The following is a 27090-nucleotide window of genomic DNA, read 5'->3' as shown; positions in this document are numbered from 1 at the left end:
ATTTCCATCAACAACTGAACTGATATACTTTATGAAGTGGCTGGTAAGTGTGTGTTGGTCTATTTCTTGGCAAAGATTGCATTTTTATTAGCAGATCTGTCAATTTCTTCATGCCAATAAACAATCAGTATGTAACCCGTGTAAAATGATCAATTATTTTTGCACAAGGGTGGCTGTAGCTCAGGTGGTAGAGCAGGTCATCTACTGATCGGAAGGTTGGTGGTTCGATTCCCGGCTTGCCCTAGTCTGCATGCCAAATATCCTTGGGCAAGATACTAACCTGAAATTGCTCTCCGATGCATTCATCGGAGTATGAATTTGTGTGAATGTCAGTTGTGCTTGTGCGAATGGGTGTGAATGGGTGAATGCACAAGTTGTGTAAAGCGCTTTGAGTGCTCAGAAGAGTGGAAAAGCGCTATATAAGAACCAGTCCATTTACCACAAATTAAAAAAGTTAAAATATGTTAATTTGCAAATTCAACCATTCCTTGTATATAGATTTTCTCATCCAAGCTAGTTACTTTGTTTTAAACTAATCAGCTGCTGAATCCGTCTTTTTGTTGTTTTCTAAATCTTAAACTTATCATTTTACACTTTGCAAGCTAAGCACACTTCCCAGAATGTTAAACTAATCTTTTCTTCTCCTCTTTCCTGATGACAACTCCTCACAAGCTTTGTCTAGAAAACTCTTTGATTTTATCTTCATTAAAACAGCACATGAAAATTAAGAACCATCATCTAAGTTCTGACATCATTTTTCTCTCTGAAACCATTCAGTCCAACGTTACAATACGTAGCGTGCTCACCGACTGTTTTCAACAACTTTTGTTGCTTTTAGGAAAAATAAGTACAAAAGCATACTATTAAAAAAGGTCCCAGCATCCTCTCAACAAGACCGGCACATATAACAAACATTATAAAACGATCACGCAAACGCACACATACGCACACACTCACACATGATGCTCTTTACCCCTCTCTGTTTAGAAGTAAAGAAGCCAGAAAACTACAGCTGATAATAAGTGTTCTGATGTATAGGATAATATTTTAAAATGACTGGTTTACAAAAAAGTATTAATACAACTTGATTTTTCCCTTTTTTCACCACCAGAGAACTTGAAAGACAAACTTACATTAGAAGAAAACACACAGCCATTGTCTTGAAATAATAATAAAACAAAATATGATATTACAAATAAATTAAAAACAGCAATACATTACACTGATATAAGCAACCCAACTTGGTTTGAGCTTTTACATTCAAAATCAGCCCATTGTTTGGTTTCAAGAGTCACACTTTTGCCTTTTTCAAATGTTTCCAAGCCAAAGTATGGCGCTTTAATTTAAAAAACTTTATCTTACTGCTTTAAAAAGATGGAAAAATTAATTAAACGAACCACAGCTAAACTGAACTCCAATGTACTGAAACTTAATTTAAAGAGAGAAGCAGCAAACAAATGTACGTTAAATCAGCTGCTCACTGAAACTACATAGTAATTATGGGCACGGCTAATCTCTACCTCACAGACCACCAAGTGGTCACCGCCATCACCCACACATCCTGCCAATTCATTTGATGTTGAAAAGTTTATTCCTTTGTTCCCCTTAAGACTCCCAGCACTGCACACCGTTCAGCATCTAAAGCCAATCAGTCAAACATGACACTAAAAAAATAAAAGATGATATTTTTAAGTTGTGTTTTTAATTATCAGTGTGTTTTATTTCTCATTAGTTGCTTGGGGAGTAGGAAAAATATTCAGTGCTGTAAACAGGTTTTTGATTATTGCTGAATTAGTCTGTTTTTACTGTTGTTTAATGCTGGTGTAACCGAATGGAATGGCAATTATTTTCTTAATAATGTGCTTTAGACTCCAGCATGACAGAAATTTTCCCCTCACTTCCACACTTTAATAACCAGCTATCTCCACATGGTGGCAGCAGTGACCACAAAAGGCAGAGGCAACAAAGAAAACAGGGAGAAAGAGAGCAGACCAGCTGCAGATCGAACCCGTCCCTGCCCGTTGTTTCTGTTCCACTTGGACCCGTTTCTGTCTCGGCCTCGAGGCGGCTTTGCAGGGTTGGAGGCGGGGTTATTTGAGGGTTTGGTGTAGGGTGGAGAGTAAGGCCCATAACCTGGCCAGTCATGATTGTACCTTTCGCCATGATCTCCACCTCCTGAGCCACTGCCTTCCTCACCTGAAACAGGAAAAGCACATTTTCATCTGAAATATGGAGCAGATATAAGAATATCAAGTCAAAATTTTAGGAACACTCACTGTCCATGAAGTCCATGTCCTGTCCACTCATAGCATGCCTCAGTTTATTGGTCACCACCCTCAGCTCCATGATCAGCTGCCTGGTCCTCACATCTGGACGTGCAATATCCACTTCCACCTCAGGGTTATTGATCTGGCTCACCAAACCGTCACCTGTCACATCTGGCAGGTACCTGAGCATACGCACAAAGAGGCATTCACATACATAGTAGCTTATTCTCTGCTATTTAATTTCCTTAAGAACACTAAAGGTTTATGTGCAGTGATACCCGTTGTAATCAAATCTTTAATGGCTAGGCTCTAGAGATGGTTATGGCCAATCAGTCCCTTTGCTTTAGTCCAGACAGAAACATCTCAGCAGTCATCATCTGATGGATTGCTGTGACATTTTGTACAGACACTAACAGTCCCCAGAGGATTAATCCCACTGACTCTGGTTTCATGTGGCTGCCTGGACCACTGGGCTGACATTTTCGGTACAGAGCACAATGTTTCAGCAGCTATTGGTTTGTTTTATGTCAAGTTTTTATTGAATTTTTAATAATGCATGTATCACTTTTTGCTTATAAGACAGTTAGCTGCACCATATATATTTTTAAAGTTACAATCTGGAATGCCCAAAGGACATTTCACAGTTATTATCACTTATTGTATATGTGATAATACAAGATAATTATAGCACAGCCAGCACATCTGGTTTGTGACTGAAGATGGATGTGCTTTTATATAAAATGCTGACTGATGACGGTGGACAATCAGTTCCCCTCTTTCTGTGTAACACACTCACTAGTGTTTCTTCTCAAATGAGCTTGATTCATTGGTATGTACACAGAACAAGCAGACCCAGGTAGAGAACATGTGGGTGAGTGGCGGTGGCATAATTAAATAAACTCAGTTCCATCTGTTGCATCCTTCCACCTCTGCACCATCACTCACTCACTCCTCCTCCTCCGCCTGTACAGACCCTCCCCTCAGCAGCCTTTTGCTCTGATCTCGCTCACCTCCCCCGGGTCTGCCCGTTCCAGCAGCGGTCCTCATTAGTGACGTCGGCAGCCATCTTCTCATCGTTGCAGATGGTGTGTGGGAGGGACACCCAGAAGCCCCGCATGGGCCGCAGTCGCTCTTTCAGCTCGGTAACCTGTGTGGAGGTGGAAGGAAACTGGCTATGACTCAGACATGGTTTTAAAGTATCTTTGTATGAAAGCTGCAGGGCTGATGCTGGGTAAAGGTAAAAACCTAATACAGCTTTGCTTCTGGGTCAGCTCTTAAACGACATTTCTTTTCAGTCTTATAAACAGATATAAATATCTAATACCCCCTTCGTCTGTGCTCTGATCTGAAGCTCTTTTTATTTAGGCATTTCTATCTTGCAAGACCACACTATTCACAGAAATTCTGTCTGGGTTCTAACCACAGGACTCTCTGTTATTAGTCGCTCTGACTTATTTTAGTGTTTTGGGGGTTTTTTTCCCCTTTTTTTCCCCCTCTTGATCTGAATCAGATTCATGTGCAGAGCAAACATGTGCGACATTCTTACAGTTTTTTCCTGATATATTTAAAGACTGCTCAACACAAAAGGGTAAATTGTGCACCATTAAAACAAGTAGTATCTATTTCTGTATCAACAATGTTCCAAATTGCTCACTGTAACATGTGAAAAGTGGCACTTATCATGAACCCACCAAAAACAGTCATTCATCAGCATCTCGAACCACTTCAAAGGGTTTTATCTGGTTTCAATGTAAGCACTTTGTCTCTCTTAGTGAAAAAGCACTAAATGGCCAATGGATGGTACTTAGCAAGCACCAAATGGCAAATACAGCAGAAATACAATAATTTTAGGCCTTAGCTGATTTCTTTTCTTTTTTTTTACCTTTATTGACAGGTAAGTGCAACCCAAGATTAAGAATTCCTACTGGTACCACGTCACCGTGCTGTTTGCTCCTTACCAATCGATCCAGGTTGGTGCCTGCAGCAGTGGTGGGTTTCTCTTCAGGAGTGTAGGTGCGGAAAGGCCTCCTGTTGCCCCCGGACTCTTTGGGCGAGCGTTTGGACCTTGCTGGAGCTGGCCTGGGGTTTCCACAGCCTTGGAACACCTGAGGTACACAGCAAGAGCAGTTTTAAGATTAAGATTAAGAAGATTCTTCTATGTTGTGTCAAGAAAACTGTATATTCTCGAACTAATATGTGATTTCGTAGAATTTCTTCTAACAACACCTAAAGAATAAGTGCAAAAGGCTCAGTGCTTTCTTCTAAGAGAAAAAAGGTAGCTTTGATGTAAGTTTTGAATTAAAGCTTAAAAAAACACCAGGGACCTTTGATTTCTGGGGAAAAGAGTCAATGACGTCTACAGACAAAAATGTTGTAACTGAACAATGTTGAAAAAGCTCCCCCTAACCTCAACAGTCACGCTCTATTAGAGTGCAGTCGCACAAAGCTGGATTGTAAAGCAGAGAGCTGTCTGTTCCTTAAAGCACTACCAACACAAACCAGGAGCTTCTCTGTTTCTAACAAGACGTGGGTGTCTCTCTGGAGGATTCACTCCTGGGATGTCTGCCATGTTTTAATCATACTCCGAGGCTATCATGTTCTCATCTTTACTGCATGCTGTCTCATTAGAAAGATTAAAAATGAAATTAAACAATAATTAAGATTACAGCTTTTGCTTGAATATCGAAGAAGATCATTTGCATGTCCTCTCAAAGGTTCAGTTAACATTTCACTCGATTGATTCACAATTGCCAAACTCTCGGAAAGCAATAAAAAAATATAACAATGCTCATTTGGTTTTCATTTTTATGTACTGATCGTCTGCTGTGCTTTCTTACTTTGCTGGAGATGCTGACACTGTTTTCCTGCATGTGCATAATGGCCTCTGACACTTTTACAGAGATAGAGTCGGCTGCAAGCTCCATGTTGAAAGGCCCCTCCAGCTTCTCTGAAACCTGGTACAGAGCATCTGAAAAACATAGAGATGGTAGGGTGATAAAGTTTGCTTTGACTTTAGTTCTCACTTTCAGGTAATATACAGAAGAAGAAAAAAACTGTGTGTAGGTGGGCTTCTGTAGAGCCTGATGAATGTCAAGACAGTGGTGTGTCTGGAATCTCCCCCCTGGCCAACCAGCTAAAAGAGTGTGATTTACATCTCTTTAAGGGGTGTTCAGTAAAATAAAGAAGCAAGCTGTCACAATATAAAGCGTGAAAAAGAGAGGAGAATGGTGGTCAGACAAAAGGCTGCATGAGGGTAAAATGGTTTTGAGTTCAGCAGGCATGGATGGAGCGATGAAAGGTAAGAGGAAGCACTCCAGATGAAAAGAAAAAATAGAGGGAATGTATGGGTTTGATGAAAGGAGAAAGGAAACACAGGAAGACAGATCAATTGTGAAGGAGCAGAGAGGCATGAATGATTAATGGAGGAGGAACTCATTAGGGAAAAGGACGTGAAAGTAAATGAGTGACAGGGGCACAAGAAAGGATGCTACTTTTTGGGATGTCTGGTTTAATTATGATGAGAATAATTCAAAGTGCTTAGACGCTGACTCTCCTATGCTTAAAGATCTAAAAATGATGCTGAAAATCAGGTTCTTCAAAAGCTTTAGCTTTTTAAAATGTGCCATCCACTACCTATGAAATCACATATAAAGATACTCCATCACCCACCAATGAAATTGTTCCATTCGGTGTCCAAGTCAGCCTGATTGGCTAAGCAGCCCTTCATCACGTTAAGGCACAATGAGCGGCAGGGGCGCACGGAGGGCATACCTCGACACAGTGGGCAGTACCACTGACGCATCAGGCCACGCACACACTCTGAATCTGCAGTTAACTGAAAGCAAAGGACAGAATAAAATGGATTAAATACATAAACACACAATGACCATTACTTAACAAAGCGGTTTTACATATTTGCAGCTCCAAAAGTCAACCACAGCTGAAGAACTTCAAAGTTATGTTTAGAAAAACTAATTTACTCAGTTACCAGTTCACACTACAGGGCCAGCAGTTTAGTGTGGACTTGTCTGGATAATGATTCACTTCCTGCTGGTAACAAGATGATTTTGTTTTTGCTTCAAAGTTTAGATTAAATGTCTGATAATCTAATAAACAGGATTACTCTATAAAGTCTAGACTAACTATTGTGTTTTTGAGTGACTAGCCATTTAAACAAGAACATAATGAAAGGATCGCAGGGGCGATCGTGGCTCAAGAGTTGGGAGTTCGCCTTGTAATCGGAAGGTTGCTGGTTTGAGCCCTGGCTCCGACGGTCTCAGTCGTTGTGTCCTTGGGCAAGACACTTCACCCGTTGCCTACTGGTGGTGGTCAGAGGGCCCGGTGGCGCCAGTGTCCGGCAGCCTCGCCTCTGTCGGTGCGCCCCAGGGTGGCTGTGGCTACAATGTAGCTGCCATCACCAGTGTGTGAATGTATGGGTGGATGACAGGATATGTAAAGGGCCTTGGGGTCCTTAGGGACTAGTAAAAGCGCTATATAAATACATCCATTTACCATATAATTGCTTGCCAGTATGCTTTAGACAGCAGAATATCATCAATGCCATCTTGGTATTAAATATTCCACTCAAGATAAGCATGAAGAGATGCTGAATAAGAGCCACTCACCTTTGTTGCTTTGTTGACAATGTCCCGACCAGTGGCAAGCCCTTGAGATAATGCTCTGGCTGCTATGAAAGCCCTCGACACCTGAATGTCAAACCAAAGATAACAGATTAGGGTCCCCCTTTGCCATCCTGCTATATAAGTACAGTATATATGAGCTCTGTAGATTTTACTATATACACACTTGTACACGAAGTTTGCGAGGGACATCCCCAAATGGTTGCAGCTGTTCGGCGTGCTTGCTGACACACTCTAGGTAGTCCTCACTGAACTGATACTGGGGGTTTACCAGAGAGAAGACCCGCTCCACAAGTCTGGACCAGAAATCTGACAGAACTTCTGCCAGACTCACACTTCCCCCTGTGAACAATAGAGTAACAGTTATACTATATAAGAATATGTTTTTTTTCTTATCTGATAAATGCTTCGAAAAAGAGTCACTGCAGTTAGAATGGATCTCACCACGACAATGCTGTTGGAGAGTATTTAAAGACAGATTTCTCTCATCTTCTTCCAATAAAAGCTATGTTAAGCTATAAAAACCATCAGATAAATTAGTTTGGTAAGTGCGGCCATATTTGAACAGCTAGAAGGACAAAAAAACATTCTCAATATTTATATGCGCTGTTTATTTTGCATTCAGCATACAAATGACTAACTGCTGAAGTGTGTGCATTAAAATTCCAAGGTTTTTGAAGGAAAGTACAGAAAAATACTTTTATAAATACCTGATTGTTTTACTAAAGTGTTTTTCTCCTTGGCTAAACACACAGTACAAGCTATGGAGAAGTCTGATTGACATTGCTTTAAATATCTCACTTAATAATTTTTGATGCATTTGAGAAACAACAGTTTTGGGGGAAAGATGGAGATTTTAGAGCAAACTCTGTCCTTGCTTCTTTAAATAACACTCTAGCGAAGTCGCATGTCTCACTTTGGTTAAAAATATTGTAATCAAAAAAATTTATAAAACTACATAAAATTTATAAAATTTAATAAAACTTAATCCAGTTGATAAATGAACACTTTTTTTTTTAATGATAACATAAATCTGAACACTAAATGTTTTCTGCTTTAGAACATGATAGTATCCATAATGTTTTGTCTGCTTGAGTGTTTCTACAGAATGAGCATGTGAATCTCCAATCTGTAGTCTACTATACTGCCTTAAATTAGCCATACATGCTGTTTGGCAGAGAAGGACAGGCTGACTTAGCAGCCTGCAGATGGAGGAGTCAGTGAGCGGCTGTGAAGCCAAAAACAGAACGATCCGGAACAAAAATAGAAATGGTCTGGCATCTGTGGGAATCCAATTCTCGCTCTCCTTTTTTCCTCCAGTTTTTCCTGGCATGTCGGTTCCCCTCAAAAGACAATGATGCTTTTTTTATTGCTGTCTATAACTGCTGATTTACCACAACATGGACGTGGACTGTCTGAACTATACATAAATGTCAGTGTCGGAAGGAATTATTGTACCTCTTTAAACAGAGATCAGTCTTTTTAAACATTTCCCTGCAGTCATTCTTTCCTCGTGGTGGTACTGGAGCCCACTGTAGACTACATATGCCAGGCAGGTTACTTAAATTACTGTTTTAACACTGTGGAATAGAACGTGGATTTTTCCCTCTATGTTGTTTGGATTGGAAGCTAGTGATTGCCATTTGTGTTTTGGATCAGTAAACCATCATTATATCCCTAATCTCCTTCTTTTATATGGCAGAGCCAACCAAAGTCCACTCAGCAGCAAGCCTGACAACCCTGTGCACTTGGTCACTTACTGTGCACTTATTAGGGAAGTTATTTTCAAGGATTATCTGAATTTAATTTAAAACTGCATGTGTAGAACTTGCTAAAAACCATGTACAAAGTTGATTTGTGATATTCTCCTTCTCTCAGTTTGTTCTCTCTTTGATTATGTATCACTTCCTGTTCCTGTTGTTTTTCTGTCAATTTAATTAAAAACGTATACGTAACAACTTTTTTCATAGAGTAATCTTCACATGCTTTATCCAAAGCATACTCTCTGTTGATTCACTCACTAATTACATTCACAGTATTCACTGTCTCTTTAGGGATTTGCTAGCTCAACTTGTAGCCAGCTAGCTAGTAGCATGGCATTTTCACCTGTCCCTCCTGCACTTTCCTGCTCCCAGGGAAAGTGTTACTCCACAGACTCCTTTAGTAATAACGATACTTGTAATGAATGGCAGCAATCTTCCACTCCAGCTTGTTAATCAACCAAAGACTCAGACAGAGTTTTAATTCATTTCAAAGCCTGATGCTTCACCTTGCCCACCCGTGCTGGAAAACTCATAAACCAGTCATATTTGTTATCATTTATAATTTCTGTCTGAATTCTCAGACTTTTTATCTGATTTAGTGCTCAGCTCAGATAAAATAAATATTGTGGGTGATTTTAACATCCATATTAAATGTATTATTAGACTCAGTTGGCTTCTTTCACAATGTAAAAGATCCCACCCACCACCTTAATCCCACTCTAGAGCTTTTTCTGATATATAGCGTTATACTGAACATTTATCAGCATTTCCTTCAAACCCTCTTTTGTCTGATTATTTCCTAATAGCATTTAAATTTACAATGGATTACACAGCAGTAGTATATAGATTTTATCACAATAAATGTATTTATGAAAGTACTGTAACTAGGTTAAAGGATATAATTCATCCACTGTCATCTTCTCCTATGCCTTGTGCCAACACAGAGCAGAGCAGCTACCAGAACACTACTCCCACAGAGGTCGATTATCTTGTTAATTATTTTACTTCTTCACTGCATACGACTCTGGATAATGTAGCTCCTGTGAAAAAGACAGACACCTGCTATAACTCTCAAATGTGCACCTTAAAGCAGACAACTCATAAGCTGAAGAGGAAATGATGTCTCACTAATTTAGATAATCATTTATCCTGGAAACTTAGTTTGCTGCTTTATGAAAAACCCTCTTTCAAGCTAGACCATTTTATCACTGATTTATTAGGGATTAATTAGTGATTAGAGAAAATAAGAACAACTCTAGGTTTCTCTTTCAGCACTGAAAGAGTACTACAGAGCTCTGTTGTTGCAAGCATCACAAATAAAATTTTAACCATTAAAGAAAAAATTTGTCATAACCATCACACAGAAGTAGCATTATGTGCAGCTACTTTCAGTACCATTGATATTTATTTAGACTCTTTTTCTTTCTTTCCTACCATTAATCTTAAATGTGATCAACCTATTTCTATTAATCAGGTATTTACCACAGGCCTTTAATCTGGCAGTTCTTACACTGTTACTTAAAAAGCCACGATTTGACCATTTAAATTTATTCATGTAAATGGAGAGTCCTCTTCATTCACTGAGGTTAATTATGAAGTTCCACAGAGTTCTATGCCAGGACTAATTCTGTTTGCATTATACATGCTTCCCTTAGGAAGTATCATCAGAAGGCATAGCATACATTTACACTGCTATGCAGATGACACCCAACTTTATCTATTCATGAAACCAGATAATACACACTAATTAGTTAAACTGTAGGAATGTCTTAAAGAAATAAAGACCTGGATTACCTCTAATTTTCTACTTTTAAATTCAATAAAAACTGAGGCCATTGTACTCGGCCCTAAAAGCATTACAAATACAGTATCTAACCAGATAATCTGGATGGCATTAACTTGACCTCTAGTAAGACTGTGAGGGATCTTTGAGTAGTTCTTGACCAGGATATGCCCTTCAATGGGCATATTCATGCCTCTCTTCCTTGGAACCAGCTTTCAGTTTGGAGTCATGAGAGTAAACTTTTAAGATTAGGCTTAAAATTTTCATTTTTGATAGAGCATATAGTTAGGGTTGGATAAGGTGACCCTAAATTCTCCTTTAGTTATGTTCCAATAAGTATATGCTCCTGGGGGATTTACACGATGCATTAAGTGTTTCTTCTTCAGTTGCCTTTTTCACTCGCTTTTTTTTTTGTTAGCATGTGTTTATACACCTCTCTGCGTTAAATTTTTAGTGATTCATAATGTTTCGGTCTCTTCCACAGCATGTCTCTGTCCTGTCTTCCTCCCCTTACCCCAACCGGTCGCAGCAGATGGCCCCGCCCCTCCCTGAGCCTGGTTCTGCTGAAGGTATCTTCCTGTTAAAAGGGAGTTTTTCCTTCCCACTGTCACCAAAGCATTTTCTCATAGGGGGTCATATGACTGCTGGGGCTTTCTCTTTTTTCTTTATTGTAGGATCTTTGCCTTACAGTATAAAGTAATTTAAAGCTACTGTTGTTGTGATTTAATGCTATATAAATAAAACTGAATTGAACTGAACTGAATTGAATTATTTTACAATGTCTCTGATCCAACCTAGCTGACATATCTTTGCCAAAATCATTAATTATCTCTATGACTGTCAAGGTGGACAAAGGAGTGTTAAAACCAACCAGAATAATATCTGCGAAGCTCCAGGAAAAGCTCTTGGAAGACGTGTGCGTTCTGGGTGAAGAGCAGGCCATAGGTCTTGGTAAACATCTGGTTCATAGACTTCTCTGAAAGGTCTATAAGTTCTTTGAAGAACTCTGTGCAGAGACAGAAAAAGCAGCGATTAGCTACAAACTGGTCACCCACCCTCTTTTTCTCTAATATCTCGGCCAGGTTTCTATGTAGGCGCTCCCTCACCCTCCTCCCTTCCCTGAAAGATTATCAGCTCAGATCCTGCACACTGGTAAATGGGTTTAACAAAATGTACTCTATTTAAAATCCATCTTTAAGACTCATATGCAGTCTCCCACTCCTTAAGCGTCTTTACATGACTCATCATTATATATTATATAAAAGTGTGAGGAAGGGTGATAGCAGTCTACTGCAGGTAGGAGGAGAAAGTGTAAATTCAGCTCTGTACTGTGGCTGCTACAAACCTGCAGCTGTAGACGCATTATTTGAAACAATGACTGATAAAATCTCCCAGATACAGAGCACTATAAAAATATTTGGGTTTTCCAAAAACTTTATACAAGTTTATAGATTATAAGTCATTATAAACTAGTCTTACAATTCCAGTGAAACCTTTTTTCATAAAGACTTCTATGTCTGTATAACCCTGGCAAAATCATAGCAGCATAATCATAGTTAATTCAGCTTAGACAAGCAGGTTATATATTTTTAATGGGAGACCTCAACTGGGATTTTCTCCAGTTAAATATGGTGTTTAGCTGCATTATGGAAAATGTTATTTAGAGCAAAAAAAAAAAAAAGTTACAGACTAAAATGCAGGATAGCTTGGCCCTGGTTGCTTGATTTGTATCTAGTTTTATAATCAGTCTCTTGTGAGTCGCCACTTGTATGAAAATGCCTCACAGTTGCTGAAATTACATAAGTAACAAGCATTTTAATATATTTGCTTTGCTGTGCTTCAAGCATTTAGCTGTAATTTTAATAGCGCAGAAGTATCATCTGAATTAAATTAGGAAGGTCATTTTATAATTAAAACTCACTGGTTTAATTTTGGGGAGGGTCATTTTTTCACAAACTATGGTATCAAAAGTAATAACTAGCTTTTAATCAGCTTCAAATCAAATAATGTTCCCATTACAAACACAAGAACTACTAAGGTGTCAGCCTCTCACCGTCAAACCTGCGGTGTCTCTGGGTAAAGGTGGTCAAGAGAAACTGGCTGTTGTCTGAAACTGCTTTGAGGAAGTCCCTTTCACTCTGCTGGGCCAGAGTCTCCTCCATCTGACTGGAGCAGCAAGTGTAGTCCTGAGGACAGAGCCGCAGGTGCTCACCTGGAACAAACATAAAAGAAAGGCCATAAGAGAAAGCAAGGATTGATCCCACAGTTAAACCTATGGTGAGAAATCTGATTCCCTTGGGGTTTTTTTAACTATATGTAATTATATGGTTCTACTTTATATATGCACTTGGTTTTGTGAAGCACTTTGTGCTGTTTTTATGACTAAAATGTATTATTAAGTGCAAGGCCAATTTCCATTATGGAGGTCAAAGCTGATTTTTTTTTAGTTTGAAAGTCAATTCCTCTACTTGTCAGTCCATTCAGTGGGGAAATCTTATTAAAGATAACGCCGTGGTAGAAAAAATTTAATTTCCATGCATGAATTATTCAACTTCAATCTGTCTTTCTTTGTCAGCCCAGGTTGGGTCTTTGATATGTCTGAGGTAATGATATATGCAAACCACACACAGGAGGGGGAGATGGGGGGGGGGGGGGGGATAACACAGGAGTACTCAAAATATGCAAAAGCCTTGAATTCTTTGTTTCTATCATATTGCATCCGACATGAATATTGCGCCTGTTAATAGAGCCGAAAGTCTGATTCCTAACTCCACCCTGGCCGATGTTCCTCTCTGCCTCTTTTGTTCTCCCTGTGTCTCTCACTATTAGCCCTCTCTCATCCCTCTATTTCCATTGCTAAACTGCCTCCCTTCATCCTTCACTCTCCCAGCCATCTGCTCCCCTGGCCCACGGGACAGTGAGCCAAGACTCAGGCAGTGATAGCCCAACATACACACACACATGCACACACACACACCAAATAAAATCTATTCTGCAGTTGCCTCACACACTAAGCTAAATTGCTGTGAAAGAAAAGGAGGGGGGAAAAAACACTTCAAACATACATTTTATTCACAATCACTTTTAAAAGCAGCTCTATGTGTGTCTGAGAGGAGCAGACACATCCGCTCACTGATTTACATGCAAAGCTAAACCTCCAAGAAGTAAGCTACATCTTCACTCTGTCATTTGCACCCTCACATGATCAGACATTTTTATTTTGAACAATTTAACATCTAAAATCCACTTTCTTGTACCCCCCTCCTCTGTTCTACCCCATCACCAACTTCAAATTATTCAAAATCTAAGTGTTTGTAATCCGCATCCAATCTTCTCATTCTCAAAATAAGATTATCAGCGGTGAACAGAGCCTATGGGTGTATATGCAGGGATTTAACAGTGAGCCAGTAGGCAAAGACTAATTAGGGGCGAGGTTCTTTGTTGCACCGGTGTTGGCAATTTGCTCATCCCCTTAATCATCCAATTTAAACCGCACAGAGAGGAGGAGGGGGCGGGTGTAATTTGTTTTAAACCATACTGCATTGTTTCTCTTGGGGGGTAAAAACTCACCGTGGTGATCCTACAACGGCTCTCTGGGGCGTTTAGTGAGTTTGGAGCCACCTTGTACTTCTTTATCACTTTTCTACAGAGATTTGTTGCGTTTGTGTTTATAGGGCATTTCCTGCTACAATATTCCCTTAAAGATGCTTGCAGTGCGGAGCAGTGAGTTTACACTGACCTTAATGTGCATTATGTTATTTTTATCCCATGCTGATGCGCCTACATTTCTGCTGCGACATAACTGCACCCTACCCTGAAATTTACAATTAAACCTTCCCATATATATATATATATATATATATATATATATATATATATATATATATATATATATATATATATATATATATACACACACATATAACATTTTTTTTTTTATATATATTTTTATATCATATCATTACAGACTGCCCTATGTGGGTCCCGAGAACTGTATGCTTTAATTTATTCCCGCTTTGCGCTATAGGAACAGTCTTACCAGAAATTTGAGTCAGCGGAGCGGTGCTTGTGCTGTACCCCTTCTCCAAGTACACCTGCCTGGTGTCCGAGCAGCTTCTCCCCGCTGCAGCCAAAGGGCTCCGGGTCCCTAAAAGGGCAGCAGCCGTGCAAAGAAGTACCAGCAGCCGACGACTGGGAAAAGACACCCTGGTATCCATCCTCACTGCAGGACTTGGTGGGGGAAAAAAAGCAGACTCCAGTAAAGGATAAAGCCAGACTGTGGTTGCAGCAGCTTATAAATGAATGAATGTCTGGCCGGTTTGGATGCACGCAAAAGTGTAAGGAGTAACGGGATCCCAAATCGTCAGTCGTTTGAAACAGTCATAGTTTTTCCCCAATAAGTGCAATGAACATCCGGGCCGGGCTTTTACATCACAGACAGGCCTGCGTTTCCATCGGCCGTGTTCATTTAATTTGTCCTTCCTGGGAGACCCGCTGTTGTACGTAAATACATGGGAGTGTGAAAGAGGCGCTCCCGGCCCACAGCATCATCTGACAGGCAAACTGCGTCAAACACTCGGGACGTAACCAGGGTGATACCGGAAGGAGGGCTGCTGTCAAAATAAAAGGGGATGCTTGTAGTTGATGGGACAGCCAGAAAGACTACGTAAGGACATAACAAAAACAACAACCGTATAATCATGTTTTTATTACAATTTTTGAGCATTTGAAAGAAAGAGTCCCAATTTTGATTCATACTTTCATTCATTTCACAAGGGAAACTGTTTTACAGCAGCAGCGAAAATAGTAGTCTACAATAGATAAAGAGTATAACTAAAGTAGAAGTGCCACAATAGTGCAAAAACTGATGTATGCATGAGTGATTTTTTAAAAATTACCTCAAGTTAAACAAGAGTAAATGAATGAGCAGGAGACAGGTGTAACAGTGGAGCTGCAAGGAGCAGAGATGGTGGATGAGTTTAAATACCTGGGGCAAGCCATCCAAGCAACGGACAGTGAAAAGGGGGTGGAGTAGGTGGAGAGGAGTCAGGGATGATTTGCGACAGAAGGGCAGCACCAAGGGTCCAAGAATTTTTTTTATAAGACATTAGTGAGTCCTGCTATGATTTATGGTTTGGAAATGGTAATGCTGACAAAAAGATAGGAGGGAGCAGCTTTAAGATCCTAAGATTTTCAGTCGAAGTGATGAGAATGGACAAGGTTAAACTAAGTACATGAGAGGGACAGCTCAGGTTGGACAGTTTGAAGACAAAGTTAGAGAGGCAAGGCTACATGTGCAAAGGAGGGATATTGGACAAAGGATATTGAAGATTGAGCTGCCAGGCAGGAGGAAGGCCACAGAGAAGATTCATGGATTTAGTGGAAGAGGACATGAAGATGATTGATGTGATGGAGAAGGATCCTAGGAATAAGGTGAGACAGATGAAGGCAGATGATCCACTGTGGTGACCCCTAAAGGGAGCAGCTGAAAGAGGATTTATCAGCATACATGGAAGCTAAAGTTTGTCTTTATACTTTCCTGCTTTTACATTTTCTATTGCAATAACTGCTATTAACTAACTGTTATTTCACTGGCTGTTCTGTCGATCATCTTTGAATTCCACTATGAATGCATCTATAAGTCACCGTTCATGTGGGATATTGCCCTAATATGTTGGACAAGAGGATCCCTTTTCCCAGAGAAACAGTACACATGGTCTAATATTAGTTATATGACAGTCTGCATTATTGTTTTGTAATCATTGGCTGTGTCAGTTCAGCGAGAGAGTTATTTGTAAAGAAAACTAATGTGTACACTTGTCTCCATTTTTATTTTGTTAAATGCGAACAAAATATAGCAGTACATGTCTGGCCAGAAAGAGAGCACCAATTTGTTTATTTGGTAGTTCGATAAAAGGCTTCAGTTAGTTAAGAGTAAGAAAAAGAAAATTCCGTTCACATTTGCAGTTTTGTCTGGTTATACAATATTTGACATTTTAAAAAACAAACAAAACACAAGTTTTTGCAAATATTTGTAGGTGTTTTCTTGTTTTTCGGGTTTTTTGTACTACTTGTACACTAAAGTGGCCCTCCAATGAAATGACCGTACCAGCAGTGGCCCACAGCTCATTTAAGTTTGAGATCCCTGCTTTAGATTAATCTCATGTGATTTACATGAGAACATCAATATTTTATTTTGAAGGTGAAGACCAGAAGTTGTGTTTCACCCAGGCTGTTTTGACGCTGGTCACAGCCTTTCAAACACAGAACAATGGACCAACTGGGAACTGAGGGGTGAGGATCCTGCGGTGGCGGGGCAGGGACCAGTCAACCACCTCAGGGTGCTACAAGCTATGGATGCAACCATGAAACCTATGAACACAATATACATAATGAAAACTATCTATATGAACACAAGAGTAAATTAGCTGCAAGGTGAAAGGGTTGCGAGTCACGGAGATATGTTTAACTGGTACCATTTATTGCCAATACTACTAGACAACCATGCAGAAGAATTGACCAATGAACATCGAGTTATTTTCTGCCAGGACCAATCACCTTCTAGTAACAATCCACAGCGGCGCGCTTTCGGCAGTTCGCAGTTTAGGAGGAAGAAAAGTTAGCCAAGGCAGAAAATTACTCAACACTAACTATATTATCAAGTGGTAAACTGATATCCTTAATCTGCTAGTGGTGGTTATTGAGTAGTTTCATTTGAAATACTTTAAGTGCGTCTTAAGAGCTTCATAAGTTGAGTTTATCAAACAGGCTAATGAAGTTTAGCTTGTCATCTTGCTAATTTTATTTTATACTGTATCTTTCTTCACAGCCTCCACTCCTGAATATAGTGAGTCTGGTACATTCCTTCAGCCAAAATGGCAAGTGGGAGTTCAGCTTTGGACAGGTAATGCTGATACTTTGTGTTAAAATGTCAAAAGGTTAAGAGAAATTAAAATAATAATTCTAATTTGACAGCGTTCATATTAAAAAGCATTGTGAAAGTTGCTACTAATGCTCTGGGTGCTCTGGCTGAAGCTAATAGCTTAAGGGTTGTATAATAATTCTACTTTTTCATAATGATACCTGCCTGTTTTCTTATCACCCTTCATTTAAATTCATCACAGTAAAGCTGATTTTTTTTTTTGTCTAACTTGTCAATTATTTCCCTTGTCTTTTAGTCTTGAGGAGTTAGATTCCCCCACTGACTCAGGCAGTGACTATGAGGCCACCATGAAAGGAACAAAGCGAAGAAAACCAGCAGTATCTAAGCAGGTGGATTTTTGTTTTCTCTTTAAAATAACTTTCTGCTTTTTTATTAGTGATTGTAAAAGATAAATCTGCCATCACAATAGCTGCAAATGTTGTATTTATAGACCTTTCAGAAATTCCATTTGTGTCACTTGGTGACTGTCAGATGAATACAACTACAACAGAAAAGACATTACATGCACAGCTATTCGCTTTCTTCTCTTGGCTACTCCCCTCAGGGTTTGCCACAGCAGATCATCTGCCTCCATCTCACCTTGTCCCTAGCATCCTCCTCTGTCACACCTGCCCTCTGCATGTCCTCCTTCATTACATCCATGAACCTTCTCTGTGGTCTTCCTCTTTCCTCCTGTCTGGCAGGTCCATATTCAACATCCTTTGTCCAGTGTATCCATTATCTCTCCTCTACACATGTCAAAACCATTTCAAGCTTGCCTCTCAAACTTTGTCTCCACATTCTTAATGATCCTCATTTGGTGGCCATATGCCCTACCTTGATGCAATCCTCCCCATTCATCCAGGCTTTGAACTGATGTTAAAAGTATACTAGTTTGTCATATTGTCACTGGGTTTTTCACCAAGATTAAAGACATTAGCAGAAGCATCAGCAAAAATCAAATGCAGCTATCTGCAAGTAACATCCACATCATATCATGTCACCTAGACTTGTTCATCAGAAATATGCGATTAGGTATAAAAGACCTCTGAGCTTTAGATGTCCATGCTGATGGTGTATTCACCATGAAGAGCCTGTAACTCATCACTGATGGTTTCTCACCCCTTTTACACCACCCTTCCCAAAGTTGCTGACTTGTTGACTGTATTGTTGCTGACGTGCCTCCCATGTAAGGGAGGTGAGATTGCAGTAAAACAAAAAGTTAGAGTGCTCTCAGCAAATTACCAATAAAAAAAAGAACAATATATATCTGCCCACATCAAACTGACTCCACTTTCTCATCAAGTATAAATGTTATAATCCTTTTTTTTTAAATGACACTTATGCTTGATTCCCATGATAGTTTTTCATCAATCACTATCCCTATGTATTTGTATTCATTTACAAATTCAGTACAGTTACCACTTACCACTACCTGTTGTTGTCCCTGCCTGATAGCAATAAAATTAAAAAAAAAATCTTTTGTTTTCTTGGTGTTTAACTGAAGTAAAACATCAAAGTCATCCAGATATCCACAATACTTTGCTCCAGGTTCTGTGGCCAAACTGGTAATCACTGTGTCATCAGCAAAAAGACAACAACACTATAATAGATGTCTAATATACTTTATTTTGGCATGTTGCTTGTTCAGGTCACAAGCAAAATGCATTCTAAATCCTTAAATAAATCTCTTTCATCTCAAGCCACCCAAGAGAACCAGGCATAATGCTGCACTGAAGGGGATGTCCAGCCCCAGTGGCAGCTCAGTTCCCACCCCTCCAGGTCCTTCCCCACAATCCGTCTCCCAGGGGACATCCATGCAGCTCTCCGCTAGATCTGTTAGGAGCATGAACGAGGAGAGCCAGATTATCAGCGCAAAGGATATCTATGATGCTGTCTGCTCTGGAAAGAGTGCCATGGTGGTGAGCAAACCCCAAGCAGAGGAGTGTGGAAGGAAGGGGGAAGGTAGCTTAGAGATAAACACATGAAGGGAGGGGGTACTGAATGAAGCATGTGTAATTATAAGAGAAAGAAGCTGACAATGAGGGGTTATCATGTGCTGTCAGTGGCTGACTGATGTGATCCTACACAAGTGACTCTGATACATTAAGAGAGACGGGTGTTCTCACTGGACCATGTAGTCAATGATTGACAGCACTTGTCTATCCCAAGTATTGTTCTTGCTATAGCTGCTTTTGGGTAAAGACTACAAAAGAAAGGCAGCATAACAAAAGAAATACAGTAATAAATTGTCTGTCACTACAGTGTAGAACTGCAAGACAATGCAGACGGGGACTCTGGGGGGAGGCTCATTATGCACATTCAGAAATTCTGGCAAATGGAAGTTAAAGAAATCTCTTCTGAAAAGGTTTCACAGTTCTCAGCTAAAGTTGACTGCTTTACAATAGGTTACACTTCCAGTATCAAGAGAATGGCTTCTGTGAATGGGTGTCTGCCATACTGCAATTTAGATTTAACCAGGAAATAAAAAGCTCCCGCCTTATAGTGCAGAGCATATAAAAAGCCAGTTTTTAAGCTGAAATCAGTAATGTTGTTTGACTGATATATTCTTAACGTGTGTATCTGCTCTTTGATCTGAATGAAGCATTTTCACTGGCTGCTTTCTCCCTGTCAATCTTAAGACGGTGGTAGACGAGTGGCTGGACAGCTATAAGCGGAGCCAAGAGGCGGGACTGCTGGTGCTCATCAACTTCATTGTTCAGTCCTGCGGATGCAAAGGTCAGAGGTTAAAAGACAGGCCAGAAGATGGGTAGTAGAGGGGGTGGGGGTGAAAGTTTTAGAGATTGAAATTTTGACTCAGTCATCAATAGCGTTTCTGCTAGTAACCCAATGATGCAATGTTGAGACGAGAAAACTGATATTTTGCAAGAGTGGAATGAAAATGAGAGGAAATCGTGTAGATGAAATTATTACTAGGTGAAGTATTGTAATTATTGTAATATTAGGTTCATCTGAGGGGGGGTTACTTAATTTCCAAATCTGGAACGTTTCTTTATCCTTTAACTTTTTTCATGTCCAGGTGTTGTTACCAGAAAGATGTTTGACAGCATGCAAAATGCTGAGATCATCAGCACCCTAACCAAAGAGTTCAATGAGGTGAGGGAAAGGGGAAGAAAGCAGTTCAGCTGTAGTTTGGTTAAAATGTATTTAAAATATAAAGCTTGTTCCTACAGGAATGAAAGTTTGAATGTAGTTTGTAGTCTTTGTCTGTCTTCTGCCTACAAATCATCCTTCTGGAATTAGTTCAGAAACTTTAATAGCCTTCATGTCTCAAGAGATTGTGATCTGAAGGTTGGAGCACAGCATGATGGAAAACTCTCATTAAAATTTAATGCTGATAAATGGACACATTAATGAGTTAATCACTTTGGTTTTCCACTGATGTAATTGTCATTAGCGGAACAAACCAGAAGTTTGTGCTTCAGATAACTACATGAAGCATAGAATAGGAAGCTTAAAGCTCTTTGTCTCTCTGCTTCCCCCCCTTTTCTTCCAGGATTCAGTGAACTACCCTCTGTGCACTCCAGGGCCCCAGCTGAAGCGTTTCAAAGCAGGCCTGTGTGAGTTTGCTAGGGTTCTTGTGCGCTCCTGTCGGAATAGCCTTGTTTATGATGAATACCTCTTCCCTTCCCTGCTGGCTCTACTCACCGGCCTCTCAGACTCCCAGGTCCGAGCCTTCAGACACACCAGTACCCTGCTTGGTGAGCGATCTGATTCATGTGTATAAAAAAAGAAAGGCATACAAACACTTATAACAGCATAGTTTTTGATTAAGGTAGTTCAGTGCAATTTACTTTTGTACTTGATACATAGAGTGCCTTTAATCTGCTAATGCAGTGTGTTAATTAATAGGTTTTATTAATAATAGGTCAAATAAAGCTTAGCAGCATATCAAAAATTAGGTTAGTCTGGGCAGGTTTGATTTTTGGTAAGAATATACTTGCGCTTTTGTACTTGTCAATAAAAAGTACATACACCTTCTGCAATAATATGTTGTTTGAGAGTACTTTATAGACTTTTCTATCTCCATGTTTTCCTCTGCTAGCCATAAAGTTGATGACGGGGTTGGTGGAAGTAGCTGTAGTAGTTTCTGTTCAGCTGCAGACCACCCAGCAGCAATACAACACGGAAAACAGCAAGAGGGCGCACGACAGAGCCTCTGACAGACTGGAGGAACTGCAGGCCACCGTTAAAGAGGTGACACATGTAGACACACAAAGAAAAACAAAAGTTTAGAGACACAGCCACTTTTTCGTTAACACATAGGTCACAACATTAAAGCTGTGACATCTGCTTTAGGAAAAAAGTAATTGAAGAACATTTTTTGCAAATATCCCTTAACATAATTAAAATTATTGGCATCACTACACCAACATTTTCTTCTCTTGTTGCCCAGGTTGTTTAATGGCTGTCATGTTTGAAATAGTTTGTATTTTACTAACAAAATATCCATTCTCTTCTGCTTATCTGATTTAAGTGCTTGCTGACGTTTCCTATTTTGCTCATGTTAATTTTTGAGTTGTGCAAGTACAGGGACAACAGGAAGTGCACGCTCTGTGAGGAATAGTAAAATATGTAAAGTAGCATTTATACAGTTTTTTGTGCCTATGTTAATCTGATAATCATCAGAGTTATCACCTTTTGTTCTATAAGGAATGGTCGTTGCTATTTATTCTGCCCACTTCAGCAAAAGATGGTTACCACAGCAGATCAATATACCGACAGTGTTGGAGTCCTGGTGGACTCATTTATTTAGTCTTTCTGTACAGTATGTGTGTGTCTGAGTGGCTCTATTTGATATTTGTGTGTTGTAGTTGCGAGAAAACAGAGAGGAGCTGTCCTCCATGATGAATGCCACTTTCCGTGGTGTGTTTGTGCATCGTTATCGGGACCAATTGCCTGAGATCCGGGGAGTGTGTATTGAAGAGTTGGGCCTTTGGTTGAAAATGGACCCTGAGGACTTCCTTAATGACGGATGTCTTAAATATCTGGGATGGACCATGCATGACAAGGTACACACACATAGAGAGGACAAAAAGTGTATGTCCACTGACTTTTGGAAGGGTGACTGCATGTAAGCACTGTTTGTCTGCAAATAGTTATAGCAAAGTCTCGGTGTTGTCTTGTCCTTTTTGACCATTCTATAAACAAATATGTATTTTAAGCTTAATTTCCGCCTAAAAAGTAGATTGTTTTTTTTCTCTGGTGAAGGGTGGAATATTAAAAACCCTGACAACTTCCTGTAATGTCATCCCTTTATTCACATTAAACAGCATCATTTGTCACTGAGTGCAACCAACAGTAGAGATGGAAGTAATTTTATGTGAAATTCCTTTTTCCCTCAATGAGAACCTTCAATTTTGGTATTCATGCTCTTGTAGACTTCCTACAGACGACACTATGGCAGAATATGTACAGACAAAGGAAGACTCACATTTTCACAAAGAGAAATTCCACTATGTACAGGCTTGAGCACAAGTCTGTATTCAGGTTATAGAAAGAGTGTTACCATACTCTGTTTTTTCCTCGCCCTCAGCAAAGTCCGGTGCGTCTGCAGTGTGTGCGTGCCCTGCAGGGTCTGTACCAGGAGAAGGAATTCATTGGGCGCCTGGAGCTTTTCACCAGCAGATTTAAAGTGAGGCATCCCTCTGGATTGGACTCGGCCCATTTAATTCTTCTTGTCTCCCTCTTTTCTTTCTCCCTCTTGACTGTCTGCCTGTCTCAGCATCTGCTTTTAATCTATTGTTTCAGCTTTTTCTATTGTTTCTATTTTGTTGTCTGCCTATGTCTTCCCTCCCAGTATTTTGTGCCTCCTCCCTGTATTTTCTTCCCTTTTGAGGTTTTTTTTCCACCATTCCTGTTTGTTGTTATGGTTTTATCCTTTGTCTGGGCATATGTCTGGGTGCATTAATTGCTGCCAATTACTGATGGTTAATAAGCTCTTTTCAAACATATAAAAACCCTCCTAAGCCACATGTGCTGCAGCAGATAAATGGTATTTATGCCATGGCTTAGTGCCTAATGATGGGGCTCGTGTGTGTGAATGTATGTCTGTTGATGTGGGTGCATTATGCATAGCTACTGAATGTCTGTTGGCATGATTGAACAGTATTCTGTTCATGTGCCACTGCATATCTAAATGTCTGTGTGTGTTTAGGAGAGAATTCTCAGCATGGTGATGGACAAGGACCCAGACGTGGCAGTGGAAGTGGTCAATCTGCTGCTGCTGATCCAACAGTAAAGGGCTTTTTCTCTCTCGTCCCCATGCTTTGTTCTCATTATCTGAGGAAAAGTTGGAGCTCAAAGTATACCAAATATAGCACATTTTAATGCCGGAAGTGTATACTTTTGAGTTGCATCACAGAAAAGTCATATCCAATTCTGTGATTCAGTCTTGTTTTCACACATTTAGCATTCGTTTAGAAGTCAGAATAAGAAACTTTAACACCCAGTTTCTTATTTTAAATATAAAGATGCTTACTCAACCAACATATGTGATGGTTCCACATAACTCCTGCACTCTGCTTGGTCATGATTGCTGATGATTCATAGCATCAGTCGTGATCTAATGCTTGCCAACATCTCACACCTCTGACTGCAGTGAAATTAGATGTTTTTAGGGGAAATCAAAAAGATGAACAAAAATGAACTGAAACTGCTGGTTTTTGAAATGTTTGTCATCTTCTTTATCTAGTGTATGTACCTCAGTTGATCAGTACATTTTTATGTGTGTACTTGCAGGAGAACAGATGAAGGACTGGACGAAGAGGAGTGTGGCCACATTTATCCACTGGTTTACGCTTCACACCGAGGTCTGGCATCTGCAGCTGGTGGCTTCCTATACAGCAAGTACGCTTTAACCACACTTGGTCGCAGAAGTGGTTACAGAAGTGTAAATGTTGCTGTTTATTTATTTATTTATTGCATATTTCTTTTACAAAAATGTTCAAATTTTTGTTGGATTTACTAATTCATTACTGACCCTCAAAAATAAAGTGGAAATTCTATACAAACATGTAGTTTGTATAGAATTTTTATTTTTCTATTTTTTTGTATTTTATTTTTTTGAATTTTTGTATTTTTAGTTAATATTATGTAAAATGTTCTTGTTTTTTATTTTATGTGTTTATGTTAGGCTGAAAAGTGTGATTACCAGTCACAGCCAGGAGAATGACAAAGCCAACAATGCAGCCTTTTTTCAAATCCTCATCTCCTTGTTCATCCAGAGTGAGGTAGTATTTCTTTCTCTCTATGCCCCCTCTCTTTCATTCTCCTCTGTTTGGAATTTAAGGCGATATGAAAGTACAAAAATGCAGAGCGGAGCCAAGAAGATGTTACTCAAGTTGGTCAAACCTGTTAACCTTTCTGTGAACGCATCAGCTTTCTGGCAAGAGTTCATCATAGATTGACAAATGGTGACCCTAAACATCTGTGTAACATCAGGGAAACTAGTCTTGACCAGCGCAGACGCAGGAGGACATGCTTTAACTCTGACTTAATTTCAAATATAGAGACTATATAATACTTATTAACACACTGTAAAATTTTCTTATGAAAAAATTAATCCAACCATATTCTGCTGCTAGTCTGGGGGCAGCAGTCTCGGGGAGACGCCCAGAGCTTGCTGTCCACAGCCACCTCCTCCAGCTCCTCTGGGGTGACACTGAGGCACTGAGACAGCCAAGAGATGTAATTGCTCCAGCTTGCCCTGGGTCTTGTATGGGGCTTCCTCCCAGTATAATGTCAAAAACACCTTTGCCAAATTGGCACCCAGGAGGCATCCTTATCAGATATCCAGACCACCTCACTTGGCTCCTTTGATGTGGAGACACATGCTAAAAAATCCATTCTCCTAACAGTTCCATGAGCATGGGGCATATCTGGTGGACAGCCTTTGGCATGTGGCAGGATCTGAGCTGAGAGACTGGGAGACAATGACCACTTTCCTGCTACAAGATGATGGTGAGGAACAAGATAAAACTGTAAACATGACAAGAGTATGAGCCTAAGCACGTAGCCATTTTTCCCCAGCACCAATAAAAATGGCAAGTTAGTGATAGCTGCTCCTTTTTGTTGCTACTCTGTTTCTTCAACTGTCTGTTTTTGTGTTGTCAGAACTGATGTATGAGGAGGAGGGTGTGCTCATAGAGCTGATGATGTGTGCGATCAGACAGGCAGCACAGGCAACCCCACCTGTTGGGAGAACTCAGGGCAAAAAGGTGGTGACACATTCAAATGCAAGAATAATGCTGTGTGGCTTGTGTTTGATGGAACAGTGGAGGCTGTAAATGAAATATTTTATGACACATTTTGCACATTTTCTCCACTAAACTTGCCTGTGATTGATTGCTGAATGGTCATGTGGGATTAGAACCTCAGTATGAAGGATAAGAAAATCCAGGAACAAGACAAGAGACGCATCACAACACACTTCATCCCTTTACTGCCACAGCTGCTTGCCAAGGTTCATTTAAATACAAATATTCAGCTTTTTTTATTGTTGCTTTAAATTTTAAAAGAAGAGTTTATGTTTATACTGACCTGCAGTACTCAGCGGATGCAAAGAACGTGAAACTGCTCCTCAAAGCTCCCCTGTACTTTGACCTGGAGATGTACAGCAGCGCTCAGTGGCTGGAAAAGGTAGGAGGACCAGAAATGTGTTTATTGTCGTCAATATGTAATGAAATATATTTAGAAAGTATTTGTGCTTCTATATTTTTTTTCTCTTATTCAGTATCCAAGTTAGTTCACGCTCAATGTGAATTATATGGTAATAATTAAGCTTAATGGCTTAAAGAGAAAAAGAGGCTACCAATGCTCAAAGACAATTTTATTTCTTTTATTTTGGAGCTATTATTTTATGATTTAGCATCTTAATATTAATGCAAATATAATATTCCAATATTAGAGGAAAATGAACTGAAGCCTGTCAGGTCCACAGTTAAACAGTGGCTGACTTTCAGGTCATGCCAGCTGTGAGTTTTAAGCTTGCCTGCAGTTAGAGATTTCCTCAGCCAGATGCTGAACCAGTGGTTCAGTTCAGTGTCTTTGAGTGGGAGGGCAAGCGATTTACCTTTAAATAATTACTATCCTAAGCGTTACATTCATATTCTACTTCTTCTGTTCAGCATTTGGACCTGCTGCTGTCCCAGGTATGTGGCATTGTGGAGAAGCACACAGAGGTCGCCGTACTGGAGGCTTGCGCCCACCTGGTCAGCGCTCTCAGCTCCGACTGCTACACCTTCTCCTCCCGCGCACAAATGGCATTCAGCCAGCTGTTTGATGTCCTTACCGAATGTTTCAGCACCTACGTAAATGACCTGCTCCAGGTTGGAGAGTGTGTCAGTGATGCTTGCATACCAGCAGATACATTTTATATTGTGCATGTGCATACTGTATACTTAAATGCAAGTTTTGTTGAAATATAATACATTATGTTTTCTTGTTTTTAATCCTCTGTTTTGGGTTTTTTTTGTTGTGAAACACTTTGTTATCCTGGTTTTGAAAGGTGCTAAATAAATACAAATTTAGTTATGTATATAAGACATACATACAGAAAATACATATAATAATGTATGTAAGTATGTATTATCTTACAAGGACGGATTCCTCAAGAAAGGGGATGTACTATGCTTATTTTATGTCCATATTTTCATGTCTTGGACTAGAGTAGCTTTGCTTGATTCACTGTAAA

General features: G+C 39.8%; 2 protein-coding genes across 12 annotated transcripts in view; one reads left to right on the top strand and one right to left on the bottom strand.

Moving 5' to 3' along the window:
* Window positions 1-1693: 1693 nt before the first annotated feature.
* Window positions 1694-14684, bottom strand: gpc2 (glypican 2). The gene is made up of 11 exons (XM_026147101.1): window positions 14493-14684; window positions 12507-12665; window positions 11325-11459; window positions 7074-7249; window positions 6893-6973; window positions 5937-6102; window positions 5105-5235; window positions 4226-4372; window positions 3278-3414; window positions 2277-2449; window positions 1694-2196 (listed from the first exon to the last, which is right to left on the bottom strand). Exons 1-11 carry the CDS (start codon window positions 14668-14670, stop codon window positions 1919-1921), a joined length of 1761 nt encoding a protein of 586 aa, XP_026002886.1. The 5' UTR covers window positions 14671-14684; the 3' UTR covers window positions 1694-1918.
* Window positions 12676-27090, top strand: part of stag3 (STAG3 cohesin complex component) — a 26832-nt gene continuing 12417 nt past the window's right edge. The window contains exons 1-19 of one of the 11 annotated variants that reach the window (XM_026147025.1): window positions 12676-14058; window positions 16656-16747; window positions 17283-17357; window positions 17632-17725; window positions 19079-19297; window positions 20018-20114; window positions 20416-20492; window positions 20893-21097; window positions 21442-21593; window positions 22211-22408; window positions 22933-23031; window positions 23554-23633; window positions 24138-24245; window positions 24532-24628; window positions 25256-25358; window positions 25512-25615; window positions 25768-25860; window positions 25944-26036; window positions 26525-26737. In XM_026147025.1, coding sequence (XP_026002810.1) covers window positions 17329-17357; window positions 17632-17725; window positions 19079-19297; window positions 20018-20114; window positions 20416-20492; window positions 20893-21097; window positions 21442-21593; window positions 22211-22408; window positions 22933-23031; window positions 23554-23633; window positions 24138-24245; window positions 24532-24628; window positions 25256-25358; window positions 25512-25615; window positions 25768-25860; window positions 25944-26036; window positions 26525-26737 — 2061 coding nt within the window. In that variant the 5' untranslated portion in view covers window positions 12676-14058; window positions 16656-16747; window positions 17283-17328. Of the gene's footprint in view, window positions 14059-15059; window positions 15120-16655; window positions 16795-16815; window positions 17182-17282; window positions 17358-17631; window positions 17726-19078; window positions 19298-20017; window positions 20115-20415; window positions 20493-20892; window positions 21098-21441; window positions 21594-22210; window positions 22409-22932; window positions 23032-23553; window positions 23634-24137; window positions 24246-24531; window positions 24629-25255; window positions 25359-25511; window positions 25616-25767; window positions 25861-25943; window positions 26037-26524; window positions 26738-27090 lie in introns of those variants that run through there. The other 10 variants (XM_026147034.1, XM_026147085.1, XM_026147016.1 and 7 more) reach the window with 10 other exon arrangements.

Source organism: Astatotilapia calliptera, chromosome 2 (genome assembly GCF_900246225.1).
Source record: "Astatotilapia calliptera chromosome 2, fAstCal1.2, whole genome shotgun sequence".
Classification (NCBI taxonomy): domain Eukaryota; kingdom Metazoa; phylum Chordata; class Actinopteri; order Cichliformes; family Cichlidae; genus Astatotilapia; species Astatotilapia calliptera.
This window is presented reverse-complemented; position numbering and strand designations above follow the sequence as displayed.